Below are 17,369 nucleotides of genomic sequence, written 5' to 3'. Positions count from 1 at the left end.
AGTTCCTGCGGCAGAGGCAGCGGCGAGCCTACCAGATCTTCGAGGAGACCAAGCAAGGGCACCTGGAGAGGGAGTGCGTGGAGGAGCACTGCAGCAAGGAGGAGGCCCGGGAGGTGTTTGAGAACGACCCCGAGACGGTAAGGGCGCAGAGCCGCCGGAGATTTCGGTGCGTTGTCCGGCTCTGCCCTCCCACCCTCCCTCCATCCATCTGCGGCTGGCTGCCAGCTGCCTGCACAGCTGGGGAAGCCGTTGGGAGGAGGAGGAGGAACCAGAAACATTAGGTGAATGACTCGAAGCCACACGGCGTAACTAGCACAGCCTGCGCGAGGGCTGTGTCAGTGCTGTCCAGTTAGAAATACCTCAGTGAGGATGGTCTGGGTGAGCGGCCCAGCCTGGCGCCCGCTGGCATGACTGCTGTCTCCGGAGAGTGGAAGGGCCCTGTTCGCCCGTGGCGTAAATCCACAAAGCAAGACCAGTGCGCCGTAATGCTACGGCTTCTCTGCCTGGAGACCCTACTGTCCCTCTTTCCTTCACCCTCCCAACCCAGCTGTATTTAAAATCCCCTTAATGTTGTGGCATATGTCAGAATAGGGGTTTCTCAGGAGAAGCGTGTCATAAACACACTTTATCCTTTTGGGCCATGTTCAGCTTGGTTAGCGTTTCGGAATCAGTAGGTTCAGGACCCGTCACTACGACAGCAGGAGAGCATGTGTACGGGAACATGGTACTGCTGCACTTCTAACACTAAGCGTAGATTCACAGAGTTACAGCCTGCACACCGCATGCGGAGCTGACTTTTCCAGTCTTCTCAAGGCTGACTTTCGCTTCAGTCTTCTCACTTTGGACAGCGTGTGGATGCAGTTGTGTTGCTTTACTAAACTTGGCTTACTCTTCCTTACTTTACACCTCCTCTCTACGCTGTTTTGGATAGGCTGTTCTCATTGCAGAGGTTATCTGGTGTTGATTTAGCAGTGGGAAGTAGATTTTCTCGGTGTTCAAACTGAAGCTTGATACTGCACAGCGTGTGCCTGTTAATGGTATGATGCTCTAGGGAGAAGATGGGACAGAGAGCGAGAGAGCGAGGGTGCACAGAGACACACACACCACAGGCAAGGGAGGGACTCATCTGAGGAGATGTTTTATGTTTCAGTCAGACAAGTCTTGACATGTGTGCTTCATTAGCAGGCTCAGCACTGGATATACAGCGCGGTAGCTTGTTGTCACAAGGCAGTAGTAAGTATGGCAAAAACACTGTGATGCTGGCTTTTCTTTTTGACAATCTTTAATTTAGGGCTTAATATGGAGCGCTCGCCCAGGCAGTGTTTAGCGGTGCACCTCTTATGCGTACGTGTAGTCACATCTGCTTACAGCAGTGTTTGCTTCTGTTCTGTAACACTGAGCTAATACGGAATATGGATAATTGTAAAGTGGTGAGAGTGGCTGGCACAACTATTTCCATATTCACGTTGAATAACATAGCTTTAAGCACAGTATAAATATTCACTATATAGCAGCGAATGCAGGAAAAATATCCCAGATGGGATTTGTAGCATTCTGGAAAAAAGGTGATCTGAGGTCACCAGTTTGGCTAACTGGCTTCTGGCCAAGAAAGCAGCCGAAGGCGATGCATTGATAGATCAGTTTGGAGTGTGGTAGACTGTGTAAATGTGTCAGGAGTTTTTAACAATATTCGGTACTTATTTTGTATATTGAAAAAAATATGCAGTTCTCCTACTGTAATGAAAATAGTGAGATCATTTTGGTTTAAAATCTTTTCATGTGTAATATAAATTCTGTAAGATCCAGTCATGCCATTTAAGCGTGTTTTGCAGGACAATGCAAACTTTCTGTCATTGCAAATGATTTTGGTTTTTTTTGTGCATTTCCTTTGTTACTGCTGCTAGGTCTCTCTCTAGCTCTGAAAACCCCTGAAGAAATATCACTAAGGCTAGATAAGCTTCTAGTGTCTGTGCCCCCTTGCTTATTTAACACGCGCTTCTACACCAAAGTACTGTATTTTATAATACTTTTAGGTCTGCAGTGACATAAGATCCTAACTTTTCTGAGACACAAAACTCCCAAGAGCTGTGAACTTGCTTGTTACGTGCAGTATGTCCTGCTCCTTGCTGTTAACTTTGCTTCAATTTGACTGGGAAGCAAGTGTGCCACCGCCTATCAGGGGGATTTATGGCCCTTCCTATCCGCTTTGCAATCAGTGTGTGACGTGAAGGCAGCAGCTGCTGTTCAGTAGCAGTTTTCTAATGCATGGTGGCAGAGGTCATGTATGCGGGCTGTTATTACTCTACACATTGGAAGCCTTCCGTGCTTTGTAAGGTATAGGTGACTACTTATCCGGCAGTATCTGTGGATTTGATGGGCAGAGTATTTTCCTCATCTGCATTTTCGTCTGACTTGATCTTTTCACATCTCCTTAATACGCACCTGAGGTAACGGAAGCGTTTCTTCAACGCTAGGAAGTTACCATGCTGTCATTTCACTGATGCTGCCTCGTATGTCCTGTCCTGCTGACTGACAGAAGAAGGAAGCTAGCTGAGACAGACTTGACTCAGGAACGATGAAAACTGTTGATAAAAACTGCCTAGCAGTTTAAGGAGTTACAGTAACTGCAGTCACGCTTCAGCGTATTGTCAGGCTGCAGCTGGTCCACGCTGGTAAAGTGAGGGCTTTTTATTGACCAGGGAAGTGTATGGATTACTGTTGACAGCTGATGTTACCTCGTAGTTTAGGAAGGCTGACATTTTTGTCTCTGCCTGCTGAACCTGGTCACAGCGATTAACTACTTAGGTCATAGCAGAAAGAAACGGGTACAGCGCTTTTTGCCCTGCGCTGAGCCCTATGACTAACCTTGTAGTCGGCAAGCCACGAGGAACGCATCGGTGTGCTTCTGATCTGGGCTTTCAGGTCTGTCCACATCTTCTGGGTTTCATGCTTTAAAGCACCAGATGAGCACGAATGTAAGCATTTGGCCGTTTACTGTCCCATGGGAGCAATGGTCTTGCAGCCTTGACAACTGAAGGTTAGTCTGAGGTTAGTTAATAGCTTGCTGCTTCTCTGTTCGACCTCAAGAAAGGCTTGCAATGTGAGCACAAAAGCGTTATCTCTCTTCCCTGCCCCCCCCCCGTCAAGTTGAGCCAAAAACCTTTTTTTCCCTCCCCCTCCCCCCCCCCCCCAGATGATCTAATGAAATGCATGAGTCTTCCTTGCAAACCTTGCCGTTCTTAATTCTCCTTTGGTTGTGTGAAGAGAATTTCAAGGCCTAATTTCAAGACCTATGACTTAAAGCTGTGATATGAAATTACATTAAACGGTTCAATCAGACGGCTCCAGAAGTTCAGGTAAGATGAAACAAGGCTGCAGTGTAGCTTACATGGTGCTTCCCAGGTAAAAGCATAGCGTGATGCAGCCAATTTTAACATCTAGCCAAGAATAACATTTTACGGAAAGATATCTACTGAAGCAATGGAAGGCACAGAAAAAGGGTGCTCTGGTATAGGTAAACGACATTTCATTCCTCTTTACTGGTCTATACCCTTTTTCCGTGCCTTCCATTGCTTCAGTGATCAGCTTTCCAAAGCAACATCTGCAAGCTGTCAGCAGAAGATACACGTTCTCTGAAACCTGAATGTGGGTGTTGCCACATGGGTGATTACTTATATCAACTGCTAAGAATAGTGTATTAGGCGGGGCTAAGTAGTCATTCATTTGCAGGCCAGTGCAGCTTTTGTCTTTTATGTTACGGAAAATATAAATATCGGCTCGCCCAGACTGGAGGAAGGAAGATCAATTGAAACATTTTTAGATTGTTTTTTTTAGGAGGCAGAACAAAACTCAGTCTGTGTTATTTGTATGACTATACATGGTAAAAACAAGTGTGAGCCTAGGTTAATGAGTCTTGCAGCCTATCTTTTTCATGAAGCTGATTATAATGTCCTTAGATATTACTGCAGAATTCTGGGATGGTTCCTGTTTTATAATTTCATTTATGCTAGAGGTACCAAACAGAAAAATGAAAAGATAGTATGGTGGGAGAAAAATAAGGGTGGAAAACATGTTCATGGGACGTATGAGGACTGTTTCTAAATGTGATCTATTAAAAAGATATGCTAGGTGTGATAGAAGGGATGAAGTTGCAAAATATCTTGGATATAGAGATAAGAATGTTATCTTATTTAAAATCTTGATGAGGCCTTATGAAAAGCAGTACTGCCGAAATATTTGACCTTGGTATGCAGTCAAGGTATTACAGCTTGTTAACTGACTGATAAACTGCTCTGGAATTTGGTTGACCTGTTCTAAAAATGTGGTCATCCAAGCATGTAAAACAAAGGGCAGAAGGGAGCGTAGTTGCTGGTGTTCTTGGAAACGTTGGATTTCACTAAAGAATAAATACAGCAAAAACGTGTCCTTGTGCAAGGAGTTTCTCTGTTTTGAAAGGCTCAGCATAGGGAAGGTGTTTGAATGCCGCCTCTTATCATTTGGTACCATAGTTTATCAGTACAGCATCTGTCGCTGCGCATCTTGCTTGCTCTTGTTACTGTTGAAGAATTACTGGTCTTCCAGCAGGTCACCATTGAAATTGCCACACTGAATACTTTGAAAGGTGTTAGGCCCACCAGAAATGCTGACGTAGGTCAGCCTGGCCACCTGTGTTTACAGTTTATGGATTTGTCCCTCAACAGAGTACCATGGAAAGCCAGCTGGTTTTCATATGTGTGCAGAACAAACATCTGATTCACAGGCACGGACGTGAAAAGTTCTGTTGGTTTTTGAGGGACTTGCATCCAAACTCCTATTAAAATCTATGGCTTGTCAGATACACAAAACACTGGCAGAGAATCACAGGGTAACTCAGGCTGAGAGGGACTCAGGAGGTCTCTCGTCCACTCATAGCAAGGGCAGCAAGAAGACCAGACCAGGCTTTTTGGGGCTTTTTTCAGTCATGTCTTGAAGATTACTGACCCTAACAAAACATCCAGCAACGTCAGCATTCTTTCTGCTAAGCTGGGTTTATCGAGAAGCTGAAATGCAGATGAAGCAATATATAGGGTGTGATAATGGTCAGTTTGGTTGTGTTTCATAATGTTACTGAATCATTGGTTTTATTTCTTTATTTCTTCCATTATGTGACATGGTCATGATAACAAAGATGAGCTGCATGCATGGACTAGAGTCATCCAAACTTTACTCTGATCTTTTAGGAGGGGTGCTTGGCAGACAATATTTAGGTCTTATTTCTAAGAATAGCAAGATAGATGCACATCTGTAAATACTAATCAGAAAATTATGAAGACATGTAGGGGGAGAAGAGGAGTTACTGGGAGAGTTAAGCAGTATAAAATTTCTTTGAGTAATTTAGTGAATGTTGTGTAGTCTAGACATTAAAAATACTGGTATCATCTTTAAATACAGATGTCATCATCCATTTATAGAATATTCCTTTCTAGATCCAGGCAAAAATATAGATTTACTTGCTGTGAAAATTCCTCTCGATATACCAATTTGTTATGGCATTTTGGCAGAGCGTGGAGCAAGGGCTAGATTTATAGCTGGTATAAATTTCTGTATCTCTTCTTGTTGGTGCAGAATTCATCTGAGAGAGGGAAAGAGTTGCAGGAGAACTCCATGCTGATGATTTAACCTGCTTGGACTCAGTATATGGAAGAATTGGATTCCCAGGCACAGTGGTACCTGCTTAATAGATTTCAAGAAAGGAAATACAGGAGATTTAGACTTTTGTCCAGGAATGGCTTGAAGGAGAGAAGAAGGAAGTAGAAAAGTTTGAGTACCACCTCATCGCTCTCTACAACTACCTGAAAGGAGGTTGTAGCGAGGTGGGGGTCGGTCTCTTCTCCCAAGTAACTAGCGATGGGACGAGAGGAAATGGCCTCCAGTTGCGCCAGGGGAGGTTTAGATTGGATGTAAGGAAAAATTTCTTTACTGAAAGAGTGGTTAAACATTGGAACAGGCTGCCCAGGGAAGGGGTTGAGTCCCCATCCCTGGAGGTATTTAAAAGACGTGTAGATGTGGTGCCTGGGGACATGGTTTAGTGGTATAGACTTGGCAGTGTTAGGGTAATGGTTGGACTCGATGATCTTAAAGGTCTTTTCCAACCTAGATGATTCTATGATTCTATGATTCTATGATACATGCCACACTAGCATTCCAGCTCTCTGCTGGGATGGGATCTGGGTGAGCACCAGTTGTTCTCCCTTCCCTTTCTTCCTTCTCCCTCTATTTTCTTATAAAGGAAACACAGGATGGGAGAGCATTGTACCAAAATCCAGTGGGTCTAACTGATTTGGGAGGCAAACAGATTGGGACTGTGGAGCAGGATGCATCTGTCTACTTGGCGGTGCAGACACAGCATTTCTTTGTGGTGGTGGAGTTCAGTAGCAGGACGGCGACAAAAATACTCCTGCCTGCCTTAGAAGGCAGGTCATACATTTATTAGCTAAATGCTGCTTTATCAAAAGTTATTGAGAAGGGTGAGCAGAGTTTGCTGTTGGTGGAAGCAGACACAGATACACTGGACTCATGTCTATCTGATCTTTATCTGTTTCCACTTGTGTGAGTTTAGCCCAGAAGTTCAGAATAGACCTGGGAATACTGAAACACCACATCACGAAAGTACTACATGCTAAACCTCCTGTGCAGCAGGAGGGAAGGAACAAGAGAAAACAGAAGTGGCGAATATTACACTTGAGGGGCTGTTTGAAGATAGGATGGAAAAAGATGCTAAGAATGGTAAATTGAAGCAGGGGGATTATACAGGTTTGGGTCAAGATGGAAGATAATGGAAAAAGCAGTTGAAGTTAGGGTAAGTCAGTTTTTTAGAGGAATACAATAGGTTTTAATAAATAAGTGAGAGGGGAAAAAGCCAATTAAAAAATAGGAAAACAGTTTTGTGGCTATGGGCTCATTCATTTTCTTTTTAAATAAAAAAAAAAGAGGAGCAGCCTACTGGGAATTAATACAGTTTGTTAGTACAGCTGCATGAGAATCAGGTAAGAGAAACATTGAATCTGTATAAATTGGCAATTGTGGTTCATGTGTGCTCCAAACTCTAAGTGAACTTAATGAATTACAAGCAATTACTTTCCAATAAGTATGAAGAACAAGGATGGAACCATCATCAGAGATTTAGAAGAAACTGAGAAGGAACATACCAGGGAGGTTTACTTCGCCTCCACTCAACATTATAATCTTTTCAGGCTTTGGTTTCACATTTGGGAGCTCAGCTGATCTAGTTGGTGTAAGCAACCCCCTTGCCTGTTCAGTTCTGTCCCCCTGCCTGCACAGCAATTTGTGCAACTGCATGGACCAATTTAAGGAACTGATCTAAAGAAAAGTAGTCCGGAGAGAAAAATGATCATTTTGCAGCTGGGTCAGTTCCCCGGTCCAGTTCACCATGCCGCTTCACAAAGGGTTGCACCAACACATTGCAAATGACAGCATAGGTTTAGGATGGAAGGCCGGGTGCAAGGGGAGAAGCAGAAAGGGTCGTCACAGCTCACGGTGTCGAAGAAGGGCATGAATAACCAAGCCTTGGAGAATCTGACTAAAGTTTTTCAGCAGGTCTCCCTTCCATATCTGTACCTTCATCACTGTTTTGTTACGACCTGCTGTTCTAGAGGCTCTCCACATATGCACATGTCTGTGGGGAAGTTTCCTTATTTATTGTTTTGGGTTTTCTTCCTGATCCTTTGAGCATCAGCAGTGGGACCCAGAGGAGGAGCAAAGCTGGAAAGTAAGGAGGATACCCAGGAAGTGTGGGGGGGGAAGTGCTGGTGTTGTCTTCACTCTGCACACCTGCCAGGACAGAAGGGTACATAAATGAAGAGGTAAAAGGAGAATGGGTCATGCTTGCACTGTACAAAATCATGTGCATCTGGAGACCTACCGCATTTGGCTGACTCCTGGAACGGGGAGTCCTAGTTCAATTCCAGAAAACACTTAGGACAGGATCAGAAAAGCAAAAGTTACTTAGTTATTAAAATAGTGAACAAGGAAGTATGAGATCAGATTCTCTCGCAAGGGCCTAGTGTTGTCTCAGCTGTCACTTCCCTATTCCTCGCTTGCCTGTCCCCTCTGAGGCCAAATCCAGCGGTGCCTTAAAGTGGCTGTTACTGTGAGTTGCAACCTCTGCAGGCAAGCAAAATCCTAAGAAACAGTATTGTTAGATTACAGGAAGGGGAAAAACACAGTATTTCTTCACTTCAGCGGATAAAATGTTACAGAGCCTATAAGAGAGATCACAAACATTTAAATCATGTTGGATGGGATTTATAATCTGTTCTATTTTAAATACGGCTTAAGTAATTACAGAGTAATGACACAATATAGGATGTTGAAGGGAGACAGCCTTTTACTTATGCTAGGTGTTTTGTCAGATCCTCATTTGCTTAATTTGACTTAAGTTTCTAAGTGAGTGTTAGTTTAACCACATGTACAAATATTGTAACTATTGCAACAAGTAAGGATTCAAACAAGCAACACCAAGTGAAGATCTGAATTGGGATCCTCTTTTCAAATTGCACATTAATACAGCTGGAGGGAAAGTAGCCTTTCAATCCTGAAGCAGTGGAGGCATCCTGAGTGCCTCAAGGCATTCGTGATTGGATTGCATTAAGAATAACTTAAAAGCACGTGCAACCAACTCATTGGAATCACTCTACAAATTATTTTTGTTGGAATATTTGGCCCTTGGCACCAGTGGCATCCATTTCACACCGTCACTGTCCAATCAAACCCTGCCTCAGGCTGCATACAGAAATCATGTCTCTGTGCCCCCTACATCTTCACGAATGCAAAGTATCAGTGTTTTGCTTGGCTGTGACATACAGGAACTTTTTGTTTCTTCTTTTCTTTCCTTTCATTACTTTTTTTTCCTGTAATTGTGCATTCCAATCATTGGTGGGTTTTTCCTCATAGCAGAGCAACATCTTTTGCTGACTTGGCACCTCAGTATGCTGTTGGGAAATAGTCCTGCCTCTCAGAAGAGGGTGAGGGAAGCTATGACAATAGCTGTTTTTTGTTTCCAGTCTTCAGGGTTCTGCAGAGATGCCTAGTTTCTATGAAACAGGTGCTGCTAGAGAAGGTGGTCTGGAATGCTTCTTGTTTGGAAAGATGAACAACTTGGTGGAAGGGGCAGTCATAGTCTTTGTGCAGCAGAATAGCTGGGCAGTGAAATGGATACTCTGCAAATGGAGACAAAATCTAAAAGCTACACTAAACAACAGTAACTCTGGTGGTAGGAGATGAGACTTCGAGGCTGCTTTTGGATTGTAGCATGACCTGCTTTGCTTCTCTAAAGCCTCACTTGCCAAATTGTGGAGAGAAGTTCCCTTTGCTCCTTGCATGGAGAATGCACATTGTCCCAAAGCAAAATAGGAAGCAAGCTAACCTGGCTGAGTGTAGGGTTCCTCACAAAGAGAAGGAAAGCTTGTGCAAGCAACGTGGCATTGATTTGAGTGTAAATCTACAACTAAAGGTTCTAGATAGTTAAAATTCTAAATTGTAGGACTGTTTAATTACATTGTACCGGAGGAAGGCCTAATCGTTCAGCATGAGATTTGCTATGCATCAAAAGCCTAGGGCTGAGTTTAAAAAAATGCAGAGAGCTCTTGAGCATTAATGAGGTTTGCATTCTCAGGTTATAACAGTTAAACAGCTGTTGGTATAAAAGCAAACCCAAGTCAGACACTAAATTATAGCCAATCATGGTTGGTAGTGGCCATTTCTTTGCAAGGATAAGTGCATGCCTGCGGTGTGGAAACGTGAAGTACATTTATAAACGAGGAGGTCAGGCCATGCCCAAGACAAACATTCAGTCCTGAAGGAAAGAGGAAAAGGGAGAGTCATTATATGGAAATGAGAAAAGGGCATAATGTGGGAGTTGTCACTGCTCTCTAAGAGGTAACTAGGTAACTAAGAAAGTGCTTTTTAGAAATTACCATTGCTAATACAAGTCTGTGAGATCCTTCAGCGTTAGCAGTGTTCCAGTCACAGAATCGCAGAATCACAGGGTGGTTGAGGTTGGCAGGCACCTCTGGAGGTCATCTGGTCCAACCCCCCTGCTCAGGCAGGGCCACCAAGAGCCGGTTGCCCAGGAACACGAACAGTCCTTCTGTAGACTACATCTTTTATCTGCTGCCACTACAGCTCAGACATGATTTTGATTAGATTCAGTGCTGATCAGGCTTACCTGACCTAGTACTCAAGCAAAACAAACAGAAGCCATTAGCAGGCCCTTTTGGCTGAGGTTTCCAGTGTTGCCAATTACTTTAAGCAACAGTGAGAACATTTTCCTGGTGTAGACAGGGTCATTGTTGTGTTTTCAGAAGGGCTATTTTTATACAGTGACTCATATTAACTCCTGTTCTGATTTGGTGTTCTTCCATCTTCTCTAAAAATGCAGTGGGACTAACGCATTCCCAGTATAATTTCACTGACTTCTGGATTTTACCACTAAGGGAGAGTTTGGCCATAGAGCTGAAAATAGATGGTGACCCCAGTCACACTGTAGGTTTCCTTTGGCAGGGAAGCTGACATAGGTATTTCTGCCCCTTTGACTCCACAGCCCTGCTACGAATTCTTACCTTCATGTTGCTGTTCTCCTCAGTTATTCCAATGCAGGGTATTGTGGAGGTGGCTCCATAGAAGCTATTCTTAACTATTCCACTGCAACCATTAACATTTGGAAGAAAAAACAAATATAAAAATTAACAGCCTGGAGTTTGGGGGGGGGTGTTTGGGTTGGGTGTTTTTGAGGACACTTTTAAACTTACGCTCTCTTTTCATTTTAGATATCCACACTAAGTGTTGTAGTGGCTGTGTTATAAGGGTAGGAATAAACTCTGGGTGGAGGTGGGAGAGGAACTTCTTAACCCCATGAAAAAATGTTTGGTGTCACTCTACCCTGGGAAAAAAGCATGCACTCTTAGGTCTTGCACTACTGTTGTGGAAACCAATAATTGTGTTTAATGCATCAAAAGACTTGCTTCTAGCACGTACATATGTTCTTGTGGAAGGGGTGAGGGCTGTAGAGCTTAAAACTTTTCTGTTAAAGCACAGCTCTGTCTCCTGGACAGCAAGAAAAAAGTCTCTTGAACTGATCTGAAATAAGCAAGCCAGGACCTGCCTGGAGGGACTGGCCTCATGCCGTACTTTCCACTTCACTGAAAGGGTGGAGACTTGTAGATGAGAGGCACTTCCCAGTCTCTCCTATTTCTCCCTCTTTACCTGAGATCTCTGCTGAGCTGTACTTCTCAGTGGCACGTGATGCGTGGTGCGTAACTCATACTACATGCCGGTCTGCAGGCTGCGGGTGTCCTGGTGCCAGGCCCTTGACTATTGAAGCTTCTGGCATCCCGGTCGTACTGGTTGGTACGTGGGAACCAGACAGACAGAAAGTGTGTTGGGTCACAAGAAGGAGGGGTGGAAATACATTAAGGTTTTCTTGGTAGGAGCAGACACAGAAGTTGGAATTGTTGAAACCAGGTTCGTCAAGGTTGGTCTCCCATGGAGGCTGGTGCTTCTGCAAGGTATTGTCTTCCTCTTGCATGCACGGGGACATCACTACTGGACAGATTGGTTAGAAAGCTTGGTGAGGTCAGTGTCTGTACAGCAGCCTATCCAGAGGATGTTTATGTCCAATATGTATTTGTTTATAGCTTTTTATTTAAAAAAGCCCATTGCTCCTGCTTTTGTTTTCAGCAGTAATTAAGAAAGCAAATCCAAAGGGGAAGTGCTGACAACATTTAAATGTTAACTTCTTTTACCAGAGTCCAGGCTGAAAATTCAACACTTACTTACTATAATTCTGTGGTGACTTTTGGTACCACAGTGGTCACAGTTAAATAACCCCCATGCTTTTTGATCCTGAATCAATGAATACTCGGTGGCTTTCTGGATGGTGAGATGTTTGGTGAGCCTGAAATTTAAGGTGACTGGCTGAGAAATCAGCAAAGTAGTAACAGAGAATCTTTGCTAACTCCTTGTTAGCAAGCCTCAAAGCATTTCTCTTGGCATTTTTGTCAAGAGACATCCTGAAAATACAGTTGAAGACTTCTGGTGGAGGGAAGATGAGTCTCAGACTTTTAACAGGGACCTGACCCTGTATAGGGCTTTCATCTTCCCTGACATCTGTGGGTCATTAAGACTTAGTACAGTGCAGAAGACTGAAAAGGTATTGTGGAGTTGAGCGCTCAGACTAGAAATAATTCATGTCTGACTGTCTTTCTGTGCAGGATAGACACAACTTGAATTTTTAGCTGGGAAAACTTCTCATCGGTGTTTTTTGAAAAGGGACTGCTGCTTTCAGTTTAACCAAGTTCCTTTTCTCAAGGTGGAAGATCATTCGTCCTTCATTCTTGATTCATCTTTTGGCTGAATGGAAATACGTTGTCATTGTATTTCCAGAGGCCTGTTGTAAGGAAAATTGATTACGGAGAGAAATGAAAAGTTAATCATACAAGAACGAGTAATGTTAGAACCTGCAATCACATTGCTTTATTTTAGAATGCTTTTATCAGCAGATCCTGTAGACCTGGAGAAGTGCTACTGATCAGCAAGTGGTTTTGTATAACATAAGCCAATGAGGAAGATAGGGAAAGAAGGGTTAAATTTCTATTAATAGCCTCCTGTTTAAATCAATTACCTCTGTTATATACCTCGTAAAATGAAGCTTGTGGTGGTACAGTGTCTTGGAGTTTCACTCTTCTGCTGTTCAATTGGCATTGAATCAATACACAGTCAGTTTTCATTTGGAAGGTTATTTGTGCAATGAAAATCACTAGTTACCTTAATCTTTCATTCAAAGGTAACCTCTATACAACTTTTCTAGCACTAAAACTCATTCATCAGCGGTCAAGGAGAAAATGAAGTTTTATGCCTTTGCCATCACTGACTTGGAGCAATTAGGCTGGTGGCCATGAATATGAAAGCTGCTATTTCTTGTCCTCTGAATGCAGAAAATGTTCTTGCCAGTGTCTGGATTATCCTATTGGTGGTTAAATACAGATGCACATTCTTGTGACGTATATTGAATAAAGGGGAAATAATGAAAAAAATGGTTGGAATATTTCATCACATGCCGCTATCTTTTTCTCTTTGAGTGCTGGCTGAAGTTCAGTTTATGGTTATAGCACAGCTGGGCACTCGTCTTTACTTTACGTTTATTTTGACCATATTTGTTTGACATGTCTTTTCCAAAACTAAACCTTAAAAAAAAAAGAGGGAGAGGGGACCGTAGTGAGTTCTGAGCTCCTCACTCAGTTTGTTAACCCAAAGAGATATTACAAAGCTCAACCCCAAAAGATGCCAAGCCTCTTACCCTCATGTCAGAATTGAAAATTAGAATAAGTGTAAGCTACTTCTTCTACTTCTTTATTGATGGTCTCATGATTTAGGCTGAATATTTACAGGGTGCATTTCAGTAACTGGAGCATACTTGCCAGAAGCGATTGATTTTTCTGGTGAATGACAGCAATGCAAAATTTTTAGTTTATATGACCTTGTCAACCAATCGATTGCATTAGACAGTCCAGGTCAAATTGAATCATGGTGTGTGCCTGTCTGTGTTGTATGTACATGCCTGTATATATGCATGAGCTTATCCAAACATCTGTAATAAGAGGAGAAAATAAAATAGTTTATAATCTTGCGGATTGTATAGACCAAATTAATTTTGTAGAATACAGGATATTTACAGTCCCTATCTCACTGCAGATGCAGCGTTATATGAAAATTCCTCAGGTTGTATGAAAGAGAATTATACTATGCATATGCTTTCGTAATTAGCTGAGAAATGGTTTATTTTAACAAAAAAGCGCTGATACAATCCACAAGTTTTCCCTCATTACACGCCCCAATTACAATTTTAGTAGCACTTGAACTAGTGACATATACATTACGAAATCCAGTATGAAGTAAAGTTGGAAAGAAATCCTTTTTCCTGGCCATGAATTTTTGTTTTTTAAGAATGTGGTTTAATGATCAGTTTAGGCCAATCTCCCACCCTTCCATGCAGCACAGCTACATTTTCCTGCTGTTTCTCTGTTAGCGCAAGCAATCACGCGACTGGCAAGGTCTCACCAGACTGAATTTTTTCTAACATGCAAGGTTAGATCCACATCACATCAGCAGACTGCTGCTCTCACCGTCTGGCTACACTTTGTTGACACAAGGTAGGGAACAGTAACGCGTGGCCACGTACCACGAGAGGAGTGGGAATGCCTTTTGCAGTCCAGTTTTAGGTCAATGAAAGTCAGTGTTGCCCTCCCTTGCAAACTCGCAGCATTCCCTTCTTTGAGTGGACAGTCTCCACAATGTGATGGAGTCGGCGGTATGGCAATGGGTGCTGTTAGAGGTGTAGGGTGCTCGTTGTTCTAAGAGCAAAAGCTACCCTTTTATTTTAGCGGCTGTGGTGTTCGGGTGCTGCCCGTGTTCTGCATCAGCAGAGGGCCTCCGAGGAGGCACTGGGTGACTAAATGTTTCTGCACTTTCCCTCTGGGGTTTTGTCCCTAGATTCCTCTTCCTTCCCCTACTTCATGCCACCATCAGCACCGTTACCTCTTGGATAGTGCGTAAGTGGCTTCACGCTTAGTCACTGCCACTTACCAGGTCAGCTGTTGTCAAAAAATACCTTGAGACTGGAGCTAATGTTTCGTTCCTTTTCAAAAGACAAAATGCATGTATGATACATGTATGTGCCGCTTCTGGCTCTGAATAAAAAGAAATGAGGATGTTTGTGTTTGGACCTTGTTAAACAACTGTCGTGCAAGACCACCAAACTAACAGCAGCTCTTAAATAGAATGACAATAGAAGCAAATATTATTCAATAAATCTTTGCTTTTTTTTTTTTCTCCCTCCTACAGGAATATTTTTACCCGAAATACTTGGGTGAGTTGCAGCTTTTACTTTCACTTTGTGGCAGTGCTGGTACGTGGTGCCTAACACTGGAGCGTGTCACAGCTGAAGTCTCTGCTAAGGAGAGTGATGGAAATCTGATTGCAGTAAACATGCATTTCTAACTTTTAAGATAGACTGTATGTTCCTTATGTGATTTTGTTTTTTACTTATGTATAGATTTACATACATTATGTTTTCTGCATGTTAAAATGTTGGTGTTGCATTTATAGCTGTAGCTTGCAGCGTTAGGAAATAATTTGAAGTCTTCTAACTTTTCCCCTTCTTAATTAATTTAGCTATTAACTAATTTCCTTATTAAAAAAATAAAAGTGCCTTTATTGATTGATCCACTGGCTTATTCTATTGACTGTATCATAGTCATGGCATCATATTGTTTTCTATTTGTGTTTAGTATGTAGTACTTAAGATCACAAATGCCAACGGTTTTAGAAAACTCCATGTGCTTCTTAGATTTTTTTAAAAGAGATTTAGTAGGTCAAATTTGAGTAGCTACTAACATGCTTTTAGAATCATAGTAGCATATGGTAAAGTGATCACCCTCGTCAGATGGCTTATAACTCTACTGTACATCAGAGCTAAAAAATTTTGATGAACTTAAGAATTTTAAGGCATCTGGGAGATTATAATATTGCACAGATTTTGCATCCACCCTTCAGATCCTTGCTTAATGAATCAGCAGGCCAGGTATGATTTTACATGCTTTGAACATCTGCCATGTCATCGTTATAATAATAACAATTTCATTTTCTGTTCTTCAGCTTGTATTCAGAAATATGGGTCGCCGTATACAAGAAGTCCAGATTTCCTTACATGCGTTCATAGTAAGCATTTCTGTTTTGCATATTGTAGTTAAATGTTCTCTCATGTTACCTGAAGGAGTGGAACCAGCTCAGCCATCTCCATTTTTTATAGTATTTTAGTACTGGCCTTCCTATTCTCTAGGCTTGAGACTCTGTATCACTTGCCCTATCTGAGCAACAAAACAAGGCCTTTTCCCTTTTATAACCTATTGCCATCTCGCTGTCATCTTTCAGTGCTTTGGTATTTTATGATGCAAGACGTTTCTTTCACACCAGTTTCCCAAGGTCTGAATAATCTGAGAAGCAAGAGGGACGAGAAATAGGATTTACCAGAAGGTTGTACACCATGCTTGGCCTTTCATTTTCTTTTTTCTTGAATGCTAACTTTGGCTTGCCCCTGTTAAGGAACCTTAAAAAAAGCTTGTAGTCAGACCCAGGCTTGTGTCAGACTTCTTTACATTAAGAAGATCAGTTTCGCACATCGTGTGATTGTGCTTTAAATATTGCAACCTTTAAAAATTCAAATCAATTTGGAAGTCAACCCGATGTCTGTGTAGAAGGGGAAGGGGTATTTGTTCATCACTAATGCTAGAGATCAGAATTTAATTAACTCTTCTAATACCTTCCCAGTTCCCTCTTGAAGCTTAGCAGTGCTAAAGGTATAAAGCTGCATAAATATTCTAAATACGTTCTGGGAGCAGATCAGTTCAAATGGGGAGAAAATCACGTGCGTGTATATTTATTTTCATTTTTACTCCTGTGGTTCAGTCTCTTACTGTGATCAAGTTTGATTAGTCATGTGTTCATACCAGTGCTACCAAAGGAGGATCAGGATTTAGTCCAGCTTTCATGTTTATAAACTGCATTACAGCAACCTTTTTTGAAGAGTGAATTCCAAGGTTAAGAAGTGGTATGTCAAGACCTGCCCTGATATAATGCAGCAGTATCACTTACGGATGTTAGAGTCCTCTGAACTGGGACTTCTCGGACCTGCGGCACCCGTGTTGGCTGCGGTATGCCAGCTAGTTCAAAGTGGGACGTGAGGCTGAATGCTTCCTTTTGCTCACGTGTGTGGCACGGCAAAGAGGCAGGCGTTCCTCCTGAAAATGGTGGTATCAACTGGGAACACTTGTTCCAAACAGCTAATAGTGTTTTAGACATGCAAGTCTAAAGGGTAGTGATGAAAAAATCTGAAAAAATAAAAGCTGAATAATTGTTTTTAGGGATTTTTGCCCATTGCAGATGCCGTGGTTTGGAAAGAAAATGATAATATTTTCCCCCATTAAAATATTAAAATATTTTTAAATGGCTGAGTTTTGGCTGGCCATTGTTAATTCACAGGAGAAGTAACAGAGAAGGAGCCTGAAATGCGCTTGGAAGAACGACAGGCTTTGTGCTTGGCCAATTCCAGTGTGCCTCTTAATTTTTCACAGATGCTGCCAAAAGGCTATGTAGCTCTGTGGGGCTGTGCCTGCAAAACACATTTAATTTTGTTTCTTAACACTCTTTCTCCTCTCAAAACAAGGTAGTGGAAGGCTCTTTTAATCTGGCATACAAAGACATTGCACAACCCAAGGACTGGGAGGGTGATTAACTGGACTAGTTTATACTGGAAA

At 42.3% G+C, this 17,369-nt stretch overlaps 1 protein-coding gene across 1 annotated transcript in view; it reads left to right on the top strand.

Annotated features, from left to right (window-relative positions):
- The window catches only part of GAS6 (growth arrest specific 6), a 45,842-nt gene that overhangs the window by 2,456 nt on the left and 26,017 nt on the right, over nt 1-17,369 (top strand). The window contains exons 3-5 of the mRNA XM_009276151.2: nt 3-137; nt 14,899-14,923; nt 15,712-15,774. Coding sequence (XP_009274426.1) covers nt 3-137; nt 14,899-14,923; nt 15,712-15,774 — 223 coding nt within the window. The remainder of the gene's footprint in view (nt 1-2; nt 138-14,898; nt 14,924-15,711; nt 15,775-17,369) is intronic.

The sequence above is a fragment of the Aptenodytes forsteri genome, unplaced genomic scaffold, assembly GCF_000699145.1.
Source record: "Aptenodytes forsteri isolate BGI_AS27 unplaced genomic scaffold, ASM69914v1 Scaffold96, whole genome shotgun sequence".
Taxonomy (NCBI): domain Eukaryota; kingdom Metazoa; phylum Chordata; class Aves; order Sphenisciformes; family Spheniscidae; genus Aptenodytes; species Aptenodytes forsteri.
This window is presented reverse-complemented; position numbering and strand designations above follow the sequence as displayed.